Below are 26,462 nucleotides of genomic sequence, written 5' to 3'. Positions count from 1 at the left end.
TAAATTTTTTAAATCCAATCATATCTCATCAAGTTTAAAGACTCAATATTCTATTTGAGTCGATTATTGATCCGAATTTTTCCTTAATCAAGCAATTAATATATAGATCATTTTCTCACATAAAATCCGGTTGAAAAGTGAAATGTAAATAACAATATATATATATATATATATATATATATATATATATATATATATATATATATATATATATATATATATATATATATCCTTACAGAATACATTCTAACTTTTCCATCAGGCTCTAGTACCAGAGATTAACAGAAGGATCGAACGAACAAAAAAAAGAAAGTAGAATACACGAAATACAACAATATGATATGCAGGTTATGAAATTACAAGAAAAATAATAATATTTAAAAATTTAAAACTAGAATTAAATAAATAAAATCATAACAGAATACTAAAACGATGATAGTCAGCACTAGATCAATAAGGAGGGAGAAGGGAGAAAGACAAAGAAAATTGTAAGTTTATTCGAGAAGAAAGAAAAACTTACAAAGTTTGTTTCTCAGAGCCTCTCTCTTAAACTTCTCTCTAAACTATATGTGTAAAAAGGTGTCTCTCAATGTGTTGGATGACTTCTTTTATAGAATTGAAAAATATTATAGATATAGTTCAAGTTATCTTTATTGAAACTATTTCTATAGTTTAGGTTATAATGAAAATTTAATCTTCAGCTAAATTTATACCAAAACAGTCATATTTGTTCTGGTAAAAATCATTTGAAGAGTTTGTCGACTTGGCGTCTTCTTTCTTTGACGAAGACTCTCCTTCTTCTTGGTCTTGGAGTAGTTGAAGAACCTCTTTTAAGTTCTTGGTCAGATGTTCCTTTGACTTAGATCCTGCTAGGAAAGCCGCTAGCTTGGATTTCTGATTAAGAAACAATGAAGTCTCTGGATCAACTCTCTTAAGAAACTTTGGATGAGCTATGAACCAAATTTTCACCTTATCTGGTTCTTCTTTTGTTGCGTCAAATTGGTTCCACCACGTGACAAAGGCATGTCTTTGCAAAGATTAAAGTTGTTTGTTATTTTCTGTTTTGTTGTACTTGTATTGCCAGGAAAATATTCAGCAAGAGAAAAACTGGAAAAATACTTAAGGTCTGGTGAAATTTGTGATTCCTTAGAATTAAATAGCTTCTTGAACTGGGAAAAGACTTGTTGAACTTGGTCAGGGAAAATCTCAGGAATTGGTCCAAAATATTCCCACCACTAAAGGAACCAGTTTGGAAAATTGTAATTCATGTTGGTCTTGAAATAGATCAACCACGAGTGCTTGAATTTGTTGTTCTGATGCCAAAAAACCTTGGTCCAGGCATCTATATAGTCCCAATAAGTATAATCTATTGAGTCGAAAGGTTCAAAAACTTTTTGAACTCATTCAGGCTGTTTCCAAAATGTCTTGGTTGTAAAACCTTTAGAATTTGGATTGTTGAATGAGTGTTTAGAAGGGGGTCATTTTGGTCTTTGAAATGTTTAATAGAGACTAAGTTTGAATCTATTAAAATGAACTCATAAAATGTTCTAGTTTTGTTATTGGTTGTTGGTTTGAAATGGAAACCAGAAAGGAACACCTTTGTTGTGGCTTTAAAGGGATTTTTGTCCCAATATTCCGGCTCCATCTGCAAAACAGTTGAAAATTTGTTTTTATAAATATAATTATTAGATGGTTTTGCGACTGGTGTTGTCGTTGGTGTAATTATCTGTTTCCCCTTTTGAGTTCTGCAGATAACTTTTGAATCTCTGGTTTTTTGGATTAGGGTTTGGAGGTCTAATTCAGATTCATCATCTAACTCAGAGGCTATGTCAGCCCAGGTTTTCTATGGTAGTGTAGTTAAGCCAATTTCTTGAAGGGTCAGGAGTGTTTCGATTGGAAAAACATAGTCTACTCTGGTCTATTTTGAGGTTTGTGGTTTTGAAAGATTCTGAGTGGATGACTCCAATTTAATTTCAACAAGTTGGGTTGATGACCCATCTTGCTGTTTTGGTTTCTGGGTAGACGACCCAGGTTGGGTTGATGACCCAATTTTGGAGGGTGAAATCCTTTTTGGTGATGGCTCTAGTAGAGCCAATTTGAAACCTTTCCCGCTACCTCTTCCTCCTCGTAAGGAGGCACTCGCTACCTTAGGTGGCATGACAAGTTTTTTGTAAGAATTCACGGGTCAGATAGTCAGGTAGAGAGTTTGAAGTGCCCTTGATACTCTATTTCAAAATCAAAAACACTTAAAATTGCTTGTCATCTAGCAAAAATTTGTTTTGAGGCAATATTTTTTTACATCTTTTTGTAAAATTTCTTTGGCTGATTTACAATCAACCCTGATAAGAAACTTTTGATTTAACAAGTTAGATTGAAATTTGGAAATGCACAAAAGAATTACTAAAACTTTTTTTTTAACAATTGAATATTTTTGTTGTGCGGAATTCCAATGCTTTGATGTATATGCAATGACATTTTCTTCGGTATTGACTCTTTGTTTGAGGATACCACTATAACCTATGTCAAATGCATCTGTTTCAACAATTTTAAATGCCTGTGGAATTAGAAGATACTCACATTTTATGGATTGAATTTTGAGCTTGATATCCTTGACTACTTGGGTGTGAATATTAATACAAGGAGGAGGATTCTTTCTTAACCTATCATGTAGAGGTTTGACAATATTATTTAAGTAAGGTACAAATTTTCGACATAATTCAAACACCCTAAAAATCTTTGTAGTTGGGTTTTGTCTAGGATTTGGTTCGGGAATTTGTTGGCAAACTCTATTGACCTATTTATTGGTATAATTGTTCCCTAGTGGATATTATTACCAAGGAATCTGATTTTGGTTTGAGAAATTGCAAGATCATTTTGTTTGATGATATTAATAAAGGTATGCAGGTGTTTAAAATGTTGGTAAATGGTTTGAGAAAAGATTAAGACATCATCAATGTAAACAATGGCAAATTTTGAATACAGATTGAAGATATCATTCATGATTTTTTGGAATTTTGAAGGGGCATTTTTCAGACCAAATGATATAACATTCCATTCATATTGCCCGAAAGGAACTGTGAAGACGGTCTTGTACCTATCAGCTTCCTTTATCTGAATTTGCCAATAGCCTGACTTCATGTCAAATTTTGAAAATATTTTTGTGGAGTTCAACCTATTGAGTAAATTCTTCTTGTTTGGAATAGGATACCTAATCCATTCTAAGGCTTGGTTCAAAGGTTTGTAATTTATGACTAAACGAGGTATTCCCCGTTCAAGTTCTACATGCTTGTTGACATAGAAAGCAACATAAGACCTAGGGCTTTCGCTCTTCCTAATTAATCCTTTATCAAGGAGATCTTTGATTTCCTTTTGGCAATATTGAAGAAGTTCTTCATTCATTTGGATTGGTCTGGCTTTTGTGGAAATTTTTTTTTCCCTAAAGTCTTTCTCATAAGGGAGATTGACTATATGCTTTTTTCGATTCCAAAACCCATGTGGCAGATCGTAACAAATTGTTGATTGAATGTGTTTTAGCGAGGACTGAATTTTTTTCTTTCATTTGAGGTTTATCTAGTTGGACTTGGATATTACTAAAGGAAACTTCATCCTTCAAAAAGTTTATTTGGTTGATCTTCTTTTCTATGAAGTTTATGTTCCTTGTAATTGGTTTGGTGGAGAAATCGAAGGTGATTTTCTTTCCCAAGTGCTAAGTGGTTATTCCTCCCTTTGATATCTGGAGAGGGAATAGAGATATGATGAATGAAGTTCCTAGGATAACTTCATTCTTTAGGTTTTTTACCAAAAGAAAGTTGGTCTCAATCCTAAGACCCTGGTTTTCTATGATTGCTCTGGATAGCTTATAATTGATTTTTAATTTTGACTCACTTTTTGTACTCAATTTCTTTGAGGTTTTCTCAAAAAATTTCATAGGAATTAATCCCTCCAAAAAGCAATTAAATAAGTTTTTCAGCTAGTAAAAAAATTAAAAATTAACTAAAATAAATGTCTTGCGAAACATAATAATGGACGATTTTGAAAGACATTATATATTAGCCTTTCAGGGAAATAGATAGAATTAAAAACTCACAAAATGAAAGTTAGCATGAGTATTGACTTCATACTATCAACGAATCTAACTCATTGATTAAACAATATATACTATTATAAATTTTATAATATTTTTGTGATGGTACGTACATGTTAGTTGTTATTTACGACTAATTTTTGTATTGAATAATTATATAAAATTAGCATCTTTCCTTCAATTTATGGTTCTTTTTGTAGGAATTGTACATATTTTCATGTTTAGTTTGATTTTATAGAGTAGATACTCCTATTTTGTGAATTAATGTTGAAACCACTTCAATTTCAGGCTAAAAAGAGAAAAGGTTCAAGCAATTGATGTCTCACTAAGCGAGGCATATGCGCTTAGCGAGTGACATCCGCTAACCGAGGCATGCAGCTCGCTTAGCGTGCTGGGAAACCCTAAAAGAGGATCAATCAGAGATGTGCTTGTCCAGCGCGCCGCAAGCTCGTCCAGCGAGTTGTTTGTCTCTTCTCGCGCTCAGTGCACCCAGCTCACTAAGCCAAATTTCATTTACTCACGCTTAACGCGCCAATCTCGCTAAGCGAGCCTTTAGAAGTTGAATCGTCCAAGTAACCTTTAAAACACTGAAGTTGGCGGAAACAGAAGAAGAGTCGAAAAACAGAGCCAGGGGAGAAGCTGAAGTGACAGAATTCAAGTCACCAAGAGAGCTTAGGTTAGAGGAGTGAGATTAGGGTTTTAAAGGATGAATGAGACATCCTCAACCCTTCTTTGCCATTTTCTTTCACTCAAACTCTGTTATTCCTTGTATTGTAAGCTTATTTCTTGTAATGGAAGGTTAAACCTCTTGGTTGGGAAGTTCTGTTGAACCCTTGATGTAATAATCTTTCACTATCTATTTAATGTTGTTTTTTTGTATTCATTGCTTCTATCCATGCTTATTTTTACATGCTTGTGCTTGATCATCCATTTGTATGTATAGTTAGGATTTTTAGCATTGGAAAGTGTTTAAAACCTTAGAACTTGGTGGAGCAAGCTAGAAAACTGTATGTCTAGGAATGGAGTGCAGTGATCTAGTTCATATTGTGCTATAGACTTAATGCAACTCTTTTAGGCTGAGTTTGTTGAGGGATCAAGGACGAGGTCTAAAGAGAGTTAGGCTCATTCATTAGAGGGATCTTGATTTGAGTAATTTCTCAGCATAAGAACACTAGAATAACATTAGATAAAGAAAAATCCATAACAACATCAAGAAAAATTCAGTAGAACGACCCAACGCTTTTTACTTGACTGTTTTTACTTCTTAAACTTTAGATATTTAGTTCATACTTAACTAGATTTTAACACAAAAATCCAACTTGATATTTACTTGCTTTCAGTTTCTACAAATGTTTGTTCACTGAATGTACAGTTATGAGTGAAACAAATTTTATGTGAATACGATACTCGGTCTTACCGTTTTAATATACTACTTGTGCGAATTGATGCACTTACCGAACTAGCAGCTCTAACAGTACACCACATTGTCGAGTCTGGCTGGAGCAAGATCAGGATCCGCAATAATAGCATCAAAGTCCCTCCACTGCTCATTCATAGCCAACCCTCAGAGTCCTTCTCATCAAGTTCCTAGGACCCTTCCCATTCTTGCACATACATTTTGACATTATCACAATTGGCCCAGGTGTTTCATCATCCAGCATGTCCATACTTTGTTGCAACAAAATGTGCACAAGTGGGTTTAAGCTCCTTATGGTTCTCCCCATGAGGAGCACAGGGTGGAAACAAAAAATTAGCCTTCTCTGGGCCCAATCCAGTGCCAATTACTGCTACTGGTATGTTCAAATCCAAGGACTGTGAGAATATGAGGAAGTGTTGTTTTGTAAGCCTTGCACTTAGATATGCTACCTACAGGGTCGATGCCTATGAGTGCTGAAAACTTGAGCATAGTTTCAGTTAGTGTAAAGATTAGCTAATGGTTTTGGAGGTGAGGAGGAAGCACTGGATGTTTCAACATTTAATTGCTTTCCATTGGATATTTGGAAAACATCCGTGATGACCAATACTGGCTGAGTTCTCTGCGCCATCACCACTCTTCTCAGTTCTGACACCAAAGAGTTTGTTTTTAAGAATACTAATTATATATTTAGTTCTATGCTTGTATTTATATACAATTTTTTGTCAGGTGTTTATCTCATTTTTTTCTTAAACTGAGTTTATACAATTAATTTGAATAGATTTATTTTTACAATGAAAAATAAAAGTGTAAGATGAAATAATTAATATTATGAAAAATTAAAAATAATAATTAAATTATAAAAAGTATCACAAAAGTCTTTTTATTCGATCGTCACATCTTTGTCTAAAAATTTATACTAAATTTGCACTACATCTACATGCAAATTTATATGCGAGAAAAACAAATTTTCACATATTATATTAGTGAGTTGAGTTAAGAAAATTTATAACTGAAATCTATACATTTAACTTCATTATTTAAATTAATATCTTTCAATAAAATTCTTCATTTCCTCACATACTTTTAAAAAATGTGTAAATTTGGGGTAGGATTTTAGGCACGGGTACACAGGGGCGGACCCACAGCAAACTGAGGGGACCTTTGCCACCCCTAATTTTTTCAAATTAATTTTTTATATTAGGTGATAATTTTTTTAAAATAATATTGAGTAATTATTTTGCTTTTAGAAATTTAAGTATGGAAATAATATTATTTAAGTAATAATAAAATATTTTATTATTTGTAATATTTATTGCAGAGATAATTGTATTTTTGTTTTTTTAGATAAAAATTTTAATATTATTTATTTTTCTTTAAAATAGTTTTTCTTTTATTATTATTATTATTATTATTATTATTATTATTATTATTATTATTATTATTATTATTATTATTATTATTATTATTAAAAGTTATAAATAATTTCAATTTGTAACCAAATAATTTTATTAACCTTTATCAATGAATCAAACTTTAAAAACATTATATATAAGAATGACAACCTAAATTTTGAAATACATCAAAAAATATTCATCTTTCGTTCCTAGTGGGCAGACTCGTAAACTATATAAATCTTAAGAAAACAAAAGATATCATCAAATTGTCCTAAAGGTTTGTCATCACTTGCTTTTAAAATTGTAGCCTTCGCTACAACAAATATGTTTCTTCTTCAATTTTTAACTTTTTGAAAGTAAATTATTCTTGAATGGTAGTTGGCTACTATTGTCCTAAAAAATAATTTAGTAAGTTACATAATTTAGTCATATTTAGTAGGTTTTTGGAATATGATTAATAAGAATTTTCATTAAAAAAAATAATTAATGTAAATACCAATTTTTATTATAAATTTAATTTATTCAGTTTTTTGATGGAATATGAAATTGGTTATTGTGATTTGTAGCTTAGGATCTTTAAAATATGTTTAATATGTTCTATGTAAATAATATATTTTATTAATGTTTTAAAATCATTTAAAAAAATATATGAATATTTTATATGAATTTTAATACTTATATATTTTGTTGATTTTGACCCCAATCACTAAATCCTGGGTCTGCCACTGCGGGTATATTGCATTGCTCCTCTAGGTGTTGTGCTATCATTCTCTTCCCCATCTGCTCATACACGAACGATTTCATACACTGATAGCAATACAAAGAGGGCTGATACTAGACCAAGCAGGAATATCAAAAGGCCCAATCATCTTTTGTGATTACGTATGAGGGGACAGCACTAGGATAAGGATAAGGATAAGAATATTTCTAGATTTCCTTAACCAAATCTGTTATAACAATTTGCTCAATTATGTTACAACTCAGTGCACTCACAGTGGGACACAGACACCGTTTAGCTTGTGCTGCTTATAAATATGTATCCAGAATTGAAATGAATACATGAGAAATTTCCATTATAGCTTTTCCTTCATAATTTCTGCTTAGGATTAGAATTGTAGTTGCTACCATACACTGTGTAATAGTTTTGCTTGGTGAAGTTCATAAGGGGACCGTGCGTTTAATGGCGTTACCTGATAATTGCAGGGAGCGTGTAACATGAATGCGTTACGTAATAATTGAAGGGGCGTCTAACATGGATCGGTCCAAAATGGTAACATCACATGGGTCTGAGAATCAGTTTTGTTTTATAGGTTATAATTATATGATATTTGTGTGAAATATCTTTTAGCTTTTTTTATCTTCTTTTAATTATATTTGTTTGTCCATCAAATTTAAATATGAAGCTTTGTTTAAGAAGATGAAATCTAATTTTTGTCACACTAAATACATATTTCTGGCCTGGACCAATTTATAGATTTATAAATTATTAAATGAGTCGTCAAAATTGAATATGCATATGTATGACTGAATATGGAAGGTTGATCAAACTTTTGGGAGAAATTTTATGGTTTCTTGAAAAATTAAGATATTGATATCACACACACACATATAAGTAAAACAAAAAATCAATGGTTAACATGCTACATGTAAATAATTTGATAATATGTTTTGCAGCTTATTCCTCGTATATATAAAAATAATTAATTTGGATCAATTTGCAAAAGCCAAGGTTGTTGTTCCTTTTTTTTTTTCTCTATTCTTCTTTTGTGTTGGTCACCTTGATCTTATTTTAATGGTTTTGATTTGAGATTGAAAATTGTTGGAGTGGAATTTTGATTTTTCCATGCGAAGATCTGATTAAAGCAGTTAAGTTCATTTAGTAATTAAATTAATTAAACTCACATTTCTTAAGAATTTGGATAAAATTGCTGAAAGGCATAACTTTGCATGCATGTCTGCATTTCTTTGTTTTTATTGGGCATGGTTCTTCTAGTTTTAAGTTTATTATTTTTCTAGGCTTCACAAAAATTGAGTATCAAGGAGTTAAAGAATTTAAGACAAAATACCAAATTAAAGTAGATCAATTTTTTTCATTCCCGAGGAAGTGCATATTTTACTTTGTTATTTGTCTCCCTTATATATTACTTGCAAAAATTTTCTGCTTAAGTATGACAAGCTTTTAACTATACTATAAAGTACTAATAACTATTTTTGCTGTCATATATTTTGCTAATTTTTTACTTATATTTGTTTAGAGAAATGGTGCAGCTAGCTATAATTTTATATGTTGTCTGGACTCTGGATTCTAAGTATAAATTGGATACATGTGTTCCTGAAAAAATTTAAATGTAGTATTATTATATTAGTCCTCCATTAACTAGCAGAAACTTTTTTCTGTGGCTATCATATATTTTTTTCTTGGACAGTGTTGGGAGGAGGAAGTTGGTGGAATAAAAGAAGATACCCTTAATTAATTAAGTTTAATTTACCAAACGTATATTAGTTTAATTTACCAATCCATTTTATTGATTGTCTCCTTGAATTTGTTATTCTTCTTTTACAAATATCCTCCTTAATTAAGAAAAAGACAAAGCACAAAAAGGAGCCGCATCCTGATCAACAATCACTAACCCTTTCAACTTCTCATTTTAAATCTCTATTGAGTGGTGGTGTGGAGGTCCATCGAATTCCGTTTAATCTATATTTACGAATTCCTTCTTTTTCTCTATCTGATCTGATTTTATTATAGAGGAAGAATAAGGTCTATTTGAATAAAGAATTACAAGAATTAAAACTAAGTTTCTCAAACAATAAAGAGAAATTCTCTCTTTCTTTCTCTCATTTGATATACTTAAACTCATTCAACAATTGTTCCAAAAAAATAAATCAATTACTTAGACTTAAACCTTATGATTTATCGATCGGTATATCATAGCAAACTATCCTATTTATATTAAGTAAAGAATCTACAAATGCATTCAAATTAAGTTCATCATATGTACACATATTGATAATATAAAATGTTGTTGGCTTGAAATCCAATTCTTTTTATATCATATTGGAATGAATTGAAATGAGAGTAATGAGTTGGTTACCATGCAATCGGTCACATTCAATACATTTCTGCATGTTTTGAGAAAAGTAGGAACACCACTTGAGGAAAGTGGATAAAAGAGGGTGAGGATGGAGTAATCCCAGGCAACAACTAACAACATATAGAAAAGTTTGTTGGGACCAGTCCAACTTGCTTCTGTATTGATAGTATATATGTTTCAAAGATAGTAGGATCATATTAATATCACTCATTCAGAAAAAAAAAAAAAAGAAAAAAAAAGATAAAAGCAGGACCATATATCCATTCGTACTGGAAATTCTAAGTACAGAAAGCAACTTTCTTGATTACTCTGTTGTTTGTGCAAGCTAAAAGGACCCATAAGCCACATGCATTGGCGCACACCAAACACGCTTATTTAATTGTTTATATACTACATTAGTCGTGCAGCTCATGTGAATATAAAAAATATTACTTTTTCTCTTCTATTATTATCTGAATAAGTGACATATAAAGTATTTATTGACTTTAATTGATTAATGGTTTTGGTTGAAGAAATTGATTAATTATCAGTCTCTTTTTTTAATAATTATGCTTCTAGCTAGAGATTTTTCTTAACATATTATCTCTTTACGTCTATCTTCATTTTTTACTTTTAAATTTAATTTTAATATATTTTTTTTAAATATTAATAGTTAAACATTTTGTCTCAAAATATAAATTATTTTTCATAAATTTAAAATATTTATTTATTATGTATAATAAATATTTATCTCGTGTATTGCATAAGCACTATAATACTAATAATAATAAATTTCCGTTAAAAGGTGTAACAAAGGGAAATGCAAAGAACTACTCTATATTAAGGATAACAGGAATTGTTGTTTTTAAAATACTGGTGTTTTGTCTCGATTGGGTTTATTTTATTTTTATTGTTTTTCGTTGATGCTCTTTTTCCGTTAATGCACCATGTGCATGCAAACCATTTTTACATGTTGAAGTGTTGCATGGATAGTTCACATTTTCCTTTTTGTTTGTCGTAGTTTGTGTCGGTTGAGTAAGAGAGTGCAGGGAAGGGAATTGACCCATTCGATTGATTATTTGTTTTCATAACATAAAAGATAATGATATTTTTTTCGACATTTCAACATTATAAACACCTCAATAATACGTACACCAATTAACATTGAATCTAATTCAACAAATAATCTTTAATAATATTTTTTTGAAAACACATGTCATCTTTATGTTGTAAATATGTTACTGAAGATCACATGTAGTAGTGTATTTTTAACTTTTATTTATACTTTTACCATCATATACAATCACTGTCTAAAAATAACTTTCATTGACTTTTTGGGGTTTGTTACATTAAGTGCACTAATACATGAATATATTTTTGAGAGAAAAGATACCAATTTTATAAGTGCTTTAAATGTAAACATATATGTACAGAAAAAAATAATATGATTCTAATTATTTATGAACATAAAAACAAATAGTTTATTAATTGCTCCATATTTTCGACATGGGGTTGCATAAAAATCATGAGTTGGTTGCTGAAACAAGACTCATCTAGATTCGTGGCATAGATACTTTGGAATTTTTAGTGTTAGCGGGAATGAAAAGGTATCATCGATCATGTTAACGCCAAGTCATTCCTTACGTTAGTATTGAGCATAGAATCTCATATCCTTGCGCATGAAAACAAATAAATAAGTATGGCTGGATGATCCATATAAATGCTAGGCACTAGAACACAATATATTAGTCAAGAAGGAATTGAACTATGATGAACGATACATCATCTGATTCTGAAAATGAAATTATCGGATCACGGGCAAAGCTCTTTGGACACGAAGAACCGATTCATGAAGTTCTTGGAGGAGGAAAAGGTACCACGTTAAATTCAATTTAGTTCATAGTTTGTTAGTCATGTTATACAAATTCATGTTTGAGTACATATATATATTTACAATAAATTCATTGGCATGATATATATATATTGCACACTAGTAAATTTGCACTTGCGTTTTGTGAGCAACTCATGAGAGAGCTATAATCTTGCAAATGATATATATCATTAAATTTTCTCTCTTCTTTTGTTAGCAATATGCTAGTGATTTGAATTTAAGGAAGTTTTGACTTTTGAGAATCCATGAATTGATTCTAATATATAATTCGGGAACTTAATTGCAGTGGCAGATGTGTTATTATGGAAGGACAGATATGTATCAGGTGCGCTTTTGGGTGGGATGACTGTGATATGGTTTCTATTTGAGATCGTTGAGTACAATTTCGTGGCTCTCCTTTGTCACATTTCCATCACCACCATGCTTGTACTATTCATATGGTCCACGGTTGCAGACATATTTAAGTGGTACATAATTTTCTTAACATCATAGGGGCTATGAATGGATGCAATTTTGTAAGATATATTCAAATGGATGCAAGATATATATATATATATATATATATATATATATATATATATATATATATATATATATATATATATATATATATATATTTGCAAACAACACCTAGCCTTCAGAGTGTGACTCGGCTTAATTATAAGTCAACTTTGATCCAAATTCAAATGCTATAGCTTTTTGTTCATTGTACATGTTAGGGTGTTGGTGGATTAGATTGAATTAGTTTTGAAGTAGAAAGAGTATATGATCTATTCATTTTAGTTTTGTTAATTTATTATCTAATAGTAAGGATAAGAAATTTAGAATAAAAGATTGAGAGATAAGATAAAAATTAAAGAGATAAGAGATTAAAGTAAAAGATAAGAAATCTAGAACATAAAATAAATAAGATAAGAAAAGTAAAAGATAATGATAAAAAGATGAATTCAAAATTTAAAATAGGTTAGCCTAACATGTCTAATTCACTTTGATACAATATTAATATTTTTCTCTATTTAATGTTTTTCCAATTTCCAGCACATCTACTAATACATTCAACCCATCCCTAACGATGAAGAGTGTAATTTATTTATCATCTCCCAAATCTCTTTGCAAAGATAGTAAATTGCATGAAGCATGAAGATGTGTGCAAAGGCAAAATAAAGTCACTTTATCCCTAACAATGAATTATTTATATGCTCTTTTCTGAATTCTTTAGAAATTATCATTTTTCAATGTATAACCCCTAAAACTAATGCATGGATGATTAGGCCACACAATAACAAATAAAGCACAGGAAAGAAACAATAAAAATTGGCATTGCATTAAATAGATAATAAGGAAAGATTACATTACAAGGACATTTGACTGCTAGACTCTCAACAATAGATGTTTAGTTTCTGATTGTTATGAGGGACTTTACAATTTATGAATTAACGTGAATAGAAGAAGACAGATGGATAGAAGGGAATAAGGGGATAATGAACATAGAGGATTTCTCCTATTTAAGATACTCAGGCTTAAGATGTATTTACTAGAGAGTTCTTAGTCTCGATTTCTCGGGATTGGTCTTTCTCCTTTACTTTCTACTCCTTTTATAGGTCTAAGGTAGCTGAGCGAACTGTCTCGATCTTCAACTTTTTCTTCAAGGTTTTTTTTCACATTTTTGCATCAATTTTCCTTCAAAACACATGAATTTTTTTTTTGTTGGTAAAAAATTACAATGATGTTAATTTCTGTATTATTTCATTAAAAATAACGATAAAGTGAAGAAATTGTGATCATTTTTAATCAAAATTGACTATCAAATTAACTCAAATTTTGGAGTTATCAAATATGATCCAATAAAAATTTTGATTTTGTAAGTTTTGTATCTATTCGCTTTTTGATTTATTCGATTTTCAGTTTTTTAGATTGAATTTTTTTATCTATCCACATTGGATTGAACCGGTTTATGGAGTGCATGTAATGTGCATGTCAAATTGTAGGGTGATTTGCTTATATTTTTATGGACATGCATGTACGTACATAGGTGACCAATTAATCATAACAAATTCATATCCTTTTTTTGTTGGTATTGAATATTAATATTCTAACTGACGGATTATCAATTCACTAAAAAATGTCATGGCTCCTAATTAAAAGCTTCCATGTAATGCAGAATATTATCTTTAAGGGAAATCCATATGGAGTGATTTTCTATAATTATGTTAGAAGTTTAATTTGTTCTATTATATATATTTAAAAATCAAATAACATATTGAGATCTATGTTCTTTTTCTATTATAATACCCTTTGATAAAATATATTTTCAGGAAAGGTCCCCAGATACCGGACATTGTTTTAAAGGAATCATTCTTCCATGATCTTGCTTCCATCCTCCACAAAAGATTTAACCAGTTATTACCAATGCTCCTCCGCATTTCATGCGGAATAGACCTTCCAATCTTTCTTCTGGTATACAACCTATATATTCATTGTCCTTCATTAAACTAATTAATTAAAATGAATTTCTTAATTAACAAATATATATAGTGAACCTGACATCTCACTTCTCAAAACATTTTCAGAACATTGTTTCCCTCTATATTCTGTCAGTGATTGGAAGCTACTTCAGCTTTGTCAATCTGCTATATATTGGTAAGCATTTCTTCACCCTCTTTCTTTTTAGGTTAAAATACTCTGTTGACTGCCACAGAATATAATTTTCTGGCTGTTTCATGCGGTCAATAATGAGAGAATAAGGAATATTTTATGAAAGTTAATCTTATTTGAAAATTCTAAATACTTTAGGGTTTAGGGATCAACTGAGTAATTTAATCTTATTTTTATTGATGATTTTATACTGAAGTTTAATTGTACTAAGATGTCTTGTTTCTTGTTGCATGGTTAATTCGTATCAAGGTTTTCTCTGCATGCAAACGCTGCCAATTGTGTATGAACGGTATGAGGAAGAAATCAACAACTGGGTCGGCGATGTCATAATAGTTCTCAAGAAAAACTATAGAAGGTTTAACAAGAACTACCTCAACAAAATTCCCAGAGGACCAGGGAAGGCAAAGAAAACCCAATAAACTATAATACTCAAAACTTCAAAATATAAGATATGATGGTTTATATAAATTCCTTTCCAAGAAAACAAATACCAAACAATGTAATAGTTTTATTTTTCATACATGTCCAATTGTGTAATTCGAAGGTGTTTACATGGATAGCGTGTGAGGAGTAGTGTATTTTTATTTTTCACTGAAATCCAACTGTAAGTTTTCTTCACTAAAGAATTGTGCGTATGGTGTGGAGTATATATGTGAAAAACGTTTCTCTCCACATTCTCCACCTTTTAGTTCCCTTATGTTCCATTCGAATTTAAAGACTCGCTGAGGTCAGACTCCAGAACACTTTGTCTGACTACATGATTGAATCAAATTAAAATTAACTATATTAGCATAAACATGTGATCAGCAACACATGCAGCCTTTGTATTTATTATATATTTAATATAATACTTTTTAAAAACAGATCTAAACTGACAGCGATAAGAAAATAGAGAAATGAATTAAAGGTAAATTATTCAGTTGCTTATTAAACTATTTAAAAATTTTCAAGTAGTTCTTTAAACTAATAAAATAAATAAATTGGACAACTAAACTAAATAGCCCTATGAAATTAGTTTATATATTGGCTTAAAATCACAAAGAAATAATATATTATGACAATTTTAAAAATGATAGAGACTCAATTGAAAGAATTAAATGATCAAGAATTTAATTAAAAAATTAGTTTAAAAACCTACTTGCAGAAAAACTTAATAATTTAACCTTAATTAGAAACTCTAACTTAGATGGAAAAAAAATGGCATACCCAACTTCAATTATGGGTGCTGCTGCCCTTGTTTCCAATCAGAATTGTCCACGGTAAATAGAGGTCCAAAGAATATTCAAAGATGATTGAGTTAATTCCCACCAGACAGGTTGACTTGCATAATATACAACTATGATCTAGTCAATACATACAATTGTGCTTGTCACATGAAGCATAATGCGTCTGATGTGGCGGTGCAGTAGTACTGATCTATAACCCACTTAATGTGGCAAACAGATAGCCCCTAGATTACAAGAATTCCACTAACATTATGACTACGCACAGTGCGTCCAATAAAAATTGAACACATTCCATAGGCCTCATCAAGTTTCTGCTTTTGAATTGATAAGAAAATTAATCTTAGAACTCAACCCGAATTTTACTTCTTATTTACATATATTTATACAATATGAGTCATATGACTAATGCCAGTGGCTAGAGTTTCAGGTTGTTGCTTCTTTTTGGTGAAAAATTTGAAAACGTTCCACAGGCTCGAATTTTCTGCTTTTGAATTTATTAGTTCAAAACCTGAATTTTACCTCTTATAAGTCTTATTCATATTTATACAACTAGAATAGTGCCAAGTGGGTTGAATTTTATAACATGTTTGGATTGGTTGTCGACCATGTACATATAAAAAATTATGGTGACCTTATAAGTTATAAACGCTACTCTTTTCGGACCAAAATTATGTTTTACAGATTTTAATTAAGTCTCATTAATTATTTTCTTTCATACATCATGCGTGCATTCCCCTAAGTACCATGATGACTTGGATAATTATAATTAATTCCACAATTGCTTCTATCATAGACATTAAATAAATATTTTTTTTTTGACTAAATATGTCATTTGTGACTTGTGAGTAATGTTAAATATATTTCTTCTTTTTTTTTTTTGACAGAATGTACATTAACTTAAGTAAACATCAATATATAATTTTGGTTGGAGGAAGTACTATGTGGTGTGATGGAAAAACCATGGTGGCACCAACCATGATTTTAACATATGCCACCAATTCAAACATGCTAAGTTTTTATTGTTCTTAATTTGCATTAGAAATTAAGCAAAATTCTTAATCAGTTATTGAGATTATATTAATTTTGCATTTAATCCTGAGATTTTAAAAATCTTACATGCATAAATCTTGCACTTTTTGTAAAAAAGTTATTTATTTTAATTTTTTCTTCACTTTTTTGTTACTGTAGTTTTCCATTAAAAAGAACTAAAGTAAATGTCGTTTTGTAAAATTAACATAAGGTTTTTAAAATCTTATGAAGTACAATGTCCGACTCATACAATTTCAAGAACTAATTTGGAGTCATCATTAACTAATTAATTTTAATTGGACCTAGTTTATTTTATTGGGAAAAAGGGGAACTATATCTAGCATACATACAGTACTGATAAATAACTTATGACAAGTCATGGATGGAGTTTCGTATAAGAAAGGGCCAAGAATAATATTGGCTTTTCACCTCTCTAAAAACCAACATATATAGTGGGGGCAACAGTCTGAGATTGTAGTTGAAGCTAGAAATGGTGCTTGCTGATGCTGAAATGGAAACATAACACATGGAGCATAATTAATTAAGCAACTGCAAACCAACCCACTAATGAACCGTACGGCCTCCAAAAGCTAGGATAAAATCTCCTTTGCAAAGTTTGCATTTTGCTATTTCCTTAACAATCAACAACCATACTATTATTGGTCTTAGTCCTCCACTACCGAACAATAAGTGGATCTCTAATAATGTTCTTTTATATTATTTGTATAATCTAAAATGGGCTGGTACTAAAAGCAGCCACTAAGCAAAAAATAATTGTATTTTTTACTGCTACTTAATACTGAATTAGTTACAACCTCCCCGAGTCTATAGCAGAAGTTTTGCTTAGATTACACATTCTCAGTGTTTTGAAACCAGATCGGATCTGTTGGAATGATTGAAAACTGGTAAATCGATTAAGTGTTCAGTTTAAATAAATCATAAAATCGATTTGGAGAAAAATTAGTTAAAAAACAGGACAAACTCGGTAAAATTGGTTAGAGAATATAGGCTCACAGCAAGTTAATTAAAAATGTTCAATATGATATCATTTTTTATTTTTTTCTTAAAAGAAGTAGAAATAACAGCCTACTAATTGTTAGTTTCATTTTTGTTCTAGATGTTGTTAAACTTGTTATTGTTAATTAATGAACATTGTTTTGTATCGTTAAAGGTTCAAATTAAATAATGATATATTTTATTTGAATATATGTACTTAATTTGAATGTTAAGAAGCACGAAAATTTTATGATAATATGTTTCTTTTATATTTGTATTATTTAACTATTATTATTATTATTTTCATTTTATTAATATCAATTAATTACTGTTGTACATATTAAATCTTAAATCACTATCTTAATATGTTCAAAGAGTTGTCCAATTTTAAAAAATTACATTTTGCAATTGAAACATGAATGCCAATTTAATAGTTGAAAGTGACCACTGGAATCACAAGGATTTGTCCAAGGGGATCCGAGATTCGACTGTCACAAAAAAATTAACAAACTACAGGTCATGTTAGCTCCCTCAACCAAATTTCATGACAAGAACACTGAGTGGTCCACCACAGTCTAAAGGAGCAATAACTTATATGCTTTTCAAGGGTAATGAAAAATTGACAACGTCTTCATCCGCATAGATAGATATATTTTTTTTACGTACAATATTGACTGTACATAGCTTATATATATCATGTTAGGATAAGAGAAGCTTGGGCTTAGTTCTCTTGTATATATGGGCTTACTTGTACCAAGTAACTGGTTTATCTTTGTAATGTCTATATAAGGCACTTTGCCTAACATGAATGAGAAGAGGAAACACCCTTACACTAACAATTGGTATCAGGAGTCCGCAGAGGGTCCTGAGTGCTAACAACCGCAGTTTGTTACACGCGTGTGATTGTAACCGTTTTCTGTTATCGTCTTCCTGGTTCTTTCGTTTTCTGTTTCGTTTCTTTCTGCAAATCCATGGCGGAATCATCCTTTCTGCAACCCTCTATTCCCAAATTTGATGGTCATTATGATCATTGGTCCATGTTGATGGAAAATCTCCTTCGTTCTAAGGAGTATTGGAGCATTATTGAAGATGGAATCGTGGTAGCTCCTGCCAATTCCACTGCCGAGCAAAGTAAAGCAGCTGATGATAGCAAACTCAAAGATCTTAAAGCCAAGAACTATCTTTTCCAAGCCATTGATCGCACAATCTTGGAGACTATCTTGAACAAAGAAACTGCTCGTGATATTTGGACTTCAATGCGCCAGAAATTTCAAGGCTCCACCAAGGTAAAACGTGCTCAACTTCAAGCTTTGAGAAGAGAATTTGAAATTCTTTCTATGAAAGATAATGAGACTGTTAATGAGTATTTTTCAAGAACTTTAGCAATTGCAAATAAGATGACTACGCATGGTGAGTCAATGGGTCAAACTAAGGTGGTAGAGAAGGTTCTTAGGTCCATGACATCAAAATTCAATTATGTTGTATGTTCAATTGAAGAGTCTAATGATGTCACTGCTCTCACCATCGATGAATTGCAAAGTAGCCTCTTAGTGCATGAACAAAGAATGCAGTATACTCTTGAGAAAGATGAAGAACAGGCCTTGAAAGTCTCTTCTGCAGGAAGGGGTGGTAATCGAGGAAGAGGGAGGAATGGTGGTAGAGGAAGGGGTAGGGGAAGACAGAGTAAAGAACTTGTTGAATGCTATAGATGTCACAAGCTTGGGCATTATCAAAATGAATGTCCAACTTGGGAAGAAGGAGCCAATTATGCTGAATTCAATGAGAAAGAAGAGGTGTTGCTTATGGCACAAGAAAGCTCGAAAGAAGAGGTGTATGATGAGTCAAATGTGGAAATGTGGTTTCTTGACTCTGGGTGCAGTAACCATATGGTTGGAAGAAAAGATTGGTTATTCAATTTTGATGATAGTTTTAGAGATTTTGTAAAATTGGGTGATAACTCCAAGATGCCTGTCATGGGAAAGGGAAATCTGAAGCTGTATATTGGTGGATTAGTTCAGGTGGTAACTGAGGTTTACTACCTTCCAGGATTGATGAACAACTTGCTCAGCATTGGTCAGCTTCAGCAAAAGAATCTCACCATTGTCTTCTCCAATGATTTGTGCAAAGTCTATCATGAGAATAGAGGCTTAATAATGTCAACTCAAATGTCTGTCAACAGAATGTACATCATACATGCATCTGTCCTAACTCCCATGTGCATGAAAGTCGCAAATATGAGTCAATCTCAATTGTGGCATCATAGATATGGACACTTGAATTACAAAGGATTGCGTGTACTGGCTAAAAAGGAGATGGTCAAGGGGTTGCCTGAAATAGAAGAAACAGAAGAAATATGTGAAGATTGCATCATTGGCAAACAGCACAGAGATTCTATACCAAAAACTGTGAATTGGAGGGCAAATGAGAAGCTACAACTGGTTCATTCTGACATTTGTGGACCAATCAACCCTACATCAAATGGAGGCAGCAGGTATTTCATGACATTAACTGATGACTTTAGTAGGAAAACTTGGACTTATGTGTTAACAAAAAAAACAAATGCTCTAGCTATTTTCAAACAATTCAAGGCTGTTGCTGAAAAAGAGACCAACTGTCAAATTAAGTGTTTAAGAACTGATAGAGGTGGTGAGTTCACTTCAACTGCATTTAATGATTTCTGCAGTAAAAATGGGATCAAGAGACAGTTGACTGCAGCATATACTCCACAGCAGAATGGAGTATCTGAGAGGAAAAACAGAACAATTATGAACATGGTTAGGAGCATGCTTGCAGGGATGAAAGTTCCTAAGAGGTTCTGGCCAGAAGCAGTGTTATGGGCTACATATGTATTAAACAGAAGTCCAACAATGTCTGTCAAAGATATCACTCCTGAAGAGGCATGGAGCAATGTGAAGCCTTCTGTTCATCATTTCAAAGTGTTTGGATGTTTAGCTTATGCTCATGTTACTGATACTCAAAGAAAGAAATTAGATCCCAAGAGTATCAAGTGTGTGAACTTGGGAATCAGTGAGGAGTCAAAGGCCTACAAGCTCTATGATCCTGTTGCTAAGAAGATCATAGTGAGCAGGGATGTAATATTTGATGAAACAAAGGGTTGGGAATGGATGGCAAATCTCAAAAATTGCAAAGTATTGATGTAGAAGAGAGTGTAGATCCATCTGTAGCAGAAGATGTAAATGCACATGGTGACTCAAGTGATAATGAATCTCCACTGCAGCATGCTAGTGAAACTGAAAGTGAAGAGCATGATGCTGAACCAGTAGTTACTCCTAGAAGCAGAAGACCACCAGCTTGGGTCAGAGATTTTGTGACAGACATTGAAAATGTAGAAGATGCAGAATTGCATAAACCTTGCTGTGTTTAGCAGTAATCATGATCCAACCACCTATGAAGAAGCTGCTAAGTTTGAAATATGGAGAAAAGCTATGGATCAAGAGATTGAATCCATAGAAAGAAATGATACCTGGGAATTGACTGATCTACCAAAGGGAAGCAAGAAAATAGGGGTGAAATGGATCTATAAAACCAAATACAATGAAGATGGTAAGGTAGAGAAGTATAAAGCCAGATTAGTTGCAAAGGGGTATAGTCCAACAGCATGGAATGATTATAATGAGGTTTTTGCACCAGTTTGCTAGATGGGATACAATCAGAACTATACTTGCTTTGGCTGCAAGCAATGGCTGGAATGTGTATCAACTTGATGTGAAAAGTGCTTTTCTACATGGTGAGCTAGTGGAAAATGTGTATGTAGAACAACCTCTTGGCTATCAAAAGCAAGGAAAGAACAGTGTGTATAAGCTGAAGAAGGCTTTGTATGGTTTGAAACAAGCTCCTAGAGCTTGTATAGCAAGATTGAGTCATATTTTGTGCAGGAAGGATTCACAAAATGCCCCTATGAACACACACTGTTTGTTAAGCAAGACAATAAAGGGAAGGTTCTGATTATAAGTCTGTATGTGGATGACTTAATATACACTGGGAATGATGAGGGAATGTTCTGTGAATTCAGAAAATCTATGAGGAGCAACTTTGCAATGACTGATCTGGGAAGGATGAGATATTTCTTGGAGTAGAAGTCAAGCAAGTGGATGATGGCATTCTAATCTGTCAACACAAATATGCTCAAGACATATTGGCAAGATTTGGCATGGAGAATTGTAATGCAGTGTGCAATCCTATGGTACCAGGCAACAAGTTAACCAAAGATGAAGGAGGAAAATCAGTAGATGCTACTAAATATAGACAAATGATTGGAAGCCTCATGTATCTTTTGGCCACAAGACCTGATCTTACTTTTTCTGTTGTCTCATTGCAAGATACATGGATAGACCCACTGAACTTCACTTAGCTGCAGCAAAAAGAGTTTTGAGGTATTTGAAGGGCACTATGGAGTTTGGAGTGTGGTACAAGAAACAGAATGGAAGAGTAAATTTGCAAGGGTGGACTGACTCGGATTATGCAGGTGATTTAGATGACAGAAAATCCACTTCTGGATATGTTTTCACCTTTGGATCTGGACCAATCTCTTGGTCATCTAAGAAGCAGGCCATTGTGACCTTATCCACCACTGAGGCAGAATTTGTAGCAGCAGCATCGTGTGCTTGTCAAGCTGTTTGGCTCAAAAGAATCCTTGATCAACTTGGCAAACCTCAAGACAGTGGAGTTGTGATCTGGTGTGATAATAGTTCTTCAGTCAAGTTGTCTAAAAACCCAGTCATGCATGGGAGATGCAAGCATATCGATGTAAGGTTTCACTTCTTAAGAGATCTTGCAAAAGAAGGAGTTGTAAAACTGAAGCATTGCAGCACTCAAGAGCAACTGGCTGACATAATGACCAAAGCCTTGAAACTTGACAGTTTTTGCAAACTAAGGGAGGAGTTGAGCATGTGTGATGTTAAAGATGTATAGCTTGTTTTTTTGTTGTTTTGATTGTTTGTTACACTGAATTCCTTTGTATGTTTGTAAAATTCAGTGTAAGGGAGGATTTGTTAGGATAAGAGAAGCTTGGGCTTAGTTCTCTTGTATATATGGGCTTACTTGTACCAAGTAACTGGTTTATCTTTGTAATGTCTATATAAGGCACTTTGCCTAACATGAATGAGAAGAGGAAACACCCTTACACTAACATATCAAGCATATGAACATGTGCCATGTTCACTCCTTAAACAACAAGGCTTGTCCTAAGCAAAAGGGCCGGGAGGGACAAATGGTGAGAGAATTGAGAGAAGTGAAAATTGTGGATGCAGCAAATCTTGGTTTCTTTGGTAATGCCTATGCAATATTGTTGGTAGTTTTTGTTACCTTTTGCATTATACCAGCAATCATCTTTTCTTGCGCGGATGGTGTATCTAAAGAGAAAAATTCTGCTGCAGATCAAGAGCCTTATGGAGCTGGATGTGGTGCTGGATGTGGTGCCGGATGTGGTGCTGGATGTGGTGCATGAGATCTTTCTTGTTACTATCAATTTCATGCATAGATCTAGAAGACGGGTATGAAGAGGGATATAACACGTACACAGTTCAAGTAGAAGTGGAATTTTAGTGACTATTGTATGTTAGTTTTTTTTTATATTTCGTAGTGCAGCTTTGTTGTTAATGCCTATGATTATTAATATGCTAATTTTACTTCTTAATTGCCACTGTAAGCAGAGAACACCTGCAATGGTTGTTTTGAATTATAAAATTTTGATCCGATACCCTCAAAGTGTAACTTTCCCTTTGCTCACATTCCTTTTTGATCGACCAATCTATATATTGTTCTCAACCTTGTCTGTTTAAGCAAACTGTATGTCATGCAGAAAATGCTGGTTTGGTAATGGAAATTTCTTGTTTGTGAGTGACACATCACACATGTAGAATGTTATGACTTAAGCACAAGAGGAGACGATTATTAAAAAAAAAAAATACCAGAGGAGACCATATGATGACATCACTCACCTATCCAACCTACAGGTGGCTTTTTTTATAATCCGACTTTTAATAAAAGTAACAATGGTTATTACTTAAGTATAAGAGAAGAATCTATAGCTAACTGAAAATACTAGTTCGTCATGTGGGAGATGGGAGAGAAGCTCATAGCTTAACTATCACATCAAGTTTTTTATTCTATTTAAGAGATGTTTAATTAATCATGCATCAAAATTTTAAGAAAATGTTTTGGGAACTCACAAGGTGCAACACATCAGTTTTGTGCGGTTAAGTTTGAGTTTCAAATTGAGATATCAAGGCAGCATTTGGTTTGCCAAAACATGTATATTAACTATATATTGCCATCAATTAGTCTAATGCACAGACACAACTGAATGTAATTTCTGAAATTTAAAATTTTCATCAATTAGGTACCCAGTTTTCTTAGACTACGTGTTGCCATCTGAAGAGTCTAATATTATCACACTATAATCGGCCTATATAGTGTGAAGATTGTGGATATAAGATTAATGAGATTCTAAATTTAAACCTCACTTCCGTACAACAAAAAATCTAAAGAGTTTATTGGCATACTATCATGTAGATCCCTATTTAATTAGTGGCTTTTAGTTATAGCATGCATCTTCTAAAATGGTCCACCCTTACCGCAGAGTGGTGATACGCGTCTCAAAAGCAGTGTGGTTACTGCCCTAGCTAGGCCATGGACCTTCTTCGTGAACTATTGGCTTCATCTAGTAGGATAGTATATTGTTGTAGCATGCATCAGTTCTAAAGTGGTCCACCCGTACCACAAAGAAAGTTTTGTCAAACTTTTCTTTTTTATTTTTTATTTTTTATTTTTGTACTTGAATTAATGTTGAAACATATGGAAATGGTAGACTAATATCTGTCAATCTAAATTGTAGAGTAGTTGCACCGTCTAGTAGGAGAATTAATGAAAGAGACATAAGATAAGCAGGCCTGATAAGATCGTACGTAGTTGCAGAGTATAGCTACTAAAAGAATGAAAGAGACATATAAGATAAGTAGACCGATAAGAGGCACTTATGAGAATGAAAAGGTAAAATTATAAATTTAGTTCACTTATTTATTTTTTATTTTGATTTTGGTTTTCTTTAAAAATTATTTACGTATTTAGTTCTCTTTTTATATCTAAATATATAATTTTAGTTCTCCAATCCAGATTTGGATATTGACAATTAAAAACTTACATTGACTGACATGTGTCAACGATTGATTCTCCGTTAATGGGTGCACCATTTTTAACTCAGTAAAATAATTACCACAACCCTTCAATGGTAATCATGGGAGGATAAAAAGCCCTTCAACTGCTAATTCTCCCTCAAAATCTCAAAGTGAAAGCTAGGGTTTTGATAACTGTGAAATTTGAGTTAATTTGATCAAACCGTCATTCTCGTTAAGTCCAAGAGTGCGCACTCAATGCGAAGTGAGTATGAAAAATAAGCTATCTTAGACCTATATAGTGTTTAGAAGATAATGCATCAAAAAATGGTTATTTTTTAAAGAACTAGAAAAAGATATCTAAATGAAATCATTGTTAAAAATAGATTGATATTTGTTTAGTCTATTTCACGCATCTCTAGTTTTAATGCGATTTATTATTTTTATCTTTGTAAAGAAATTTGGGAGAAAAGAATAGATAAAGTAGGCTCTTCATACGGAAACCAAAGATAAAATATAAATGTGGGTGGAAACAAGGATATAGTTAAGTACAAAAAATCATTAACATTACATTACAAATAGTTTTGACATGTTAGGTCCCAATATATTTAAATTCTGAATTTATCTTTAAGCATCATTACCTTTATCTAATACATTTCTTATTTTTTACTTTAAAATGTCTTATCTATTTTATCTTCTATCTTTTTTATCTTTCAATCTCTTATCTCTTTAAATTTTTATCTTATCTCCTATTTCTCTTTATCTTTCATTTTAGATTTCTCATCCTTCTTATCTTTTACTTTATTTAAATTTTACATCTATAATTTCTTATCTCTTTTACTCTTTTCATACTTAAAGATTGGGATATACGTCAACTCAAGTATGAATAAATTTTTCGTGGATTCGACACTCGAACTTTCAAGTACTTTACTGCTGAACTAATTTGGTGTACTTGTCAATGAGTTAACAAGTTTGGCATTAGGAAAATGTTAATGAAAAATGTGTAATTAAAATGGAAGTTGATGGTTGAATTGGTGGTGGACAGGGAACCAAGGACCCAGACGAACCCCACTAGACTGGACCACGAGGCTCAAGATAGTAGTGGGAGCGGCACAAGACGTGGCTTTCATTCATAACTCGTGCAAGTCCCTTAGGCTCACCCACGGTTACATCAAATCTACCAATGTCCTACTCAACAAGCAAGGGAATGCACGCGTGTCTAATTTTGGGTTCTCAATGTTCACGGGCCCAGGCCTGTGAGTGGCAGATCCAAAGGCTACCTCACGCCGGAGGCATTAGAGGGTCGAAAACAGACGTAGAAATTTGACCTGTACTCTTTTGGTGTGCTCCTGCTGGAGCTGCTAACAGGGAAGTGCCCCTCCGTGGTGGAGAATGCAGGGAGTGCTTACACTGCCTCGAAGAAATGAACTAGGCGACGACGAACAAGCAAGAAGATTAAGGGGTTGGAAGATCGACAACTTGGAGGTTACCTCGAAGAAAAAAACTGCGGCAATGAAGAATCCAGAAGCTTACGGGGTTGCGATTGGGCCCGGAAGGTTTTAG

The 26,462-nt window shown here is 32.5% G+C and overlaps 1 protein-coding gene, 2 long non-coding RNA genes and 1 pseudogene across 3 annotated transcripts; 3 read left to right on the top strand and 1 right to left on the bottom strand.

The window, feature by feature from the left end:
• Positions 1-5,552: 5,552 nt before the first annotated feature.
• Positions 5,553-6,129, bottom strand: LOC114368477 (annotated as a pseudogene).
• Positions 6,130-7,618: 1,489 nt separating this feature from the next.
• Positions 7,619-10,231, top strand: LOC114367364. Its single transcript, XR_003657176.1, has 2 exons — positions 7,619-8,165; positions 9,322-10,231. It is a non-coding gene; the product is annotated as an uncharacterized LOC114367364 (long non-coding RNA).
• Positions 10,232-10,720: 489 nt separating this feature from the next.
• Positions 10,721-15,196, top strand: LOC114367078 (reticulon-like protein B9). The gene is made up of 5 exons (XM_028324170.1): positions 10,721-11,842; positions 12,147-12,327; positions 14,176-14,317; positions 14,431-14,500; positions 14,765-15,196. Exons 1-5 carry the CDS (start codon positions 11,737-11,739, stop codon positions 14,932-14,934), a joined length of 669 nt encoding a protein of 222 aa, XP_028179971.1. The 5' UTR covers positions 10,721-11,736; the 3' UTR covers positions 14,935-15,196.
• A 7,518-nt stretch (positions 15,197-22,714) lies between these two features.
• Positions 22,715-23,493, top strand: LOC114367416. Its single transcript, XR_003657188.1, has 2 exons — positions 22,715-23,054; positions 23,163-23,493. It is a non-coding gene; the product is annotated as an uncharacterized LOC114367416 (long non-coding RNA).
• Positions 23,494-26,462: the final 2,969 nt, after the last annotated feature.

This window comes from Glycine soja, chromosome 9, assembly GCF_004193775.1.
Source record: "Glycine soja cultivar W05 chromosome 9, ASM419377v2, whole genome shotgun sequence".
Classification (NCBI taxonomy): Eukaryota; Viridiplantae; Streptophyta; class Magnoliopsida; order Fabales; family Fabaceae; genus Glycine; species Glycine soja.
The sequence above is the reverse complement of the archived record's forward strand: the minus strand, read 5'-3'. Positions and strand labels throughout refer to the sequence as shown.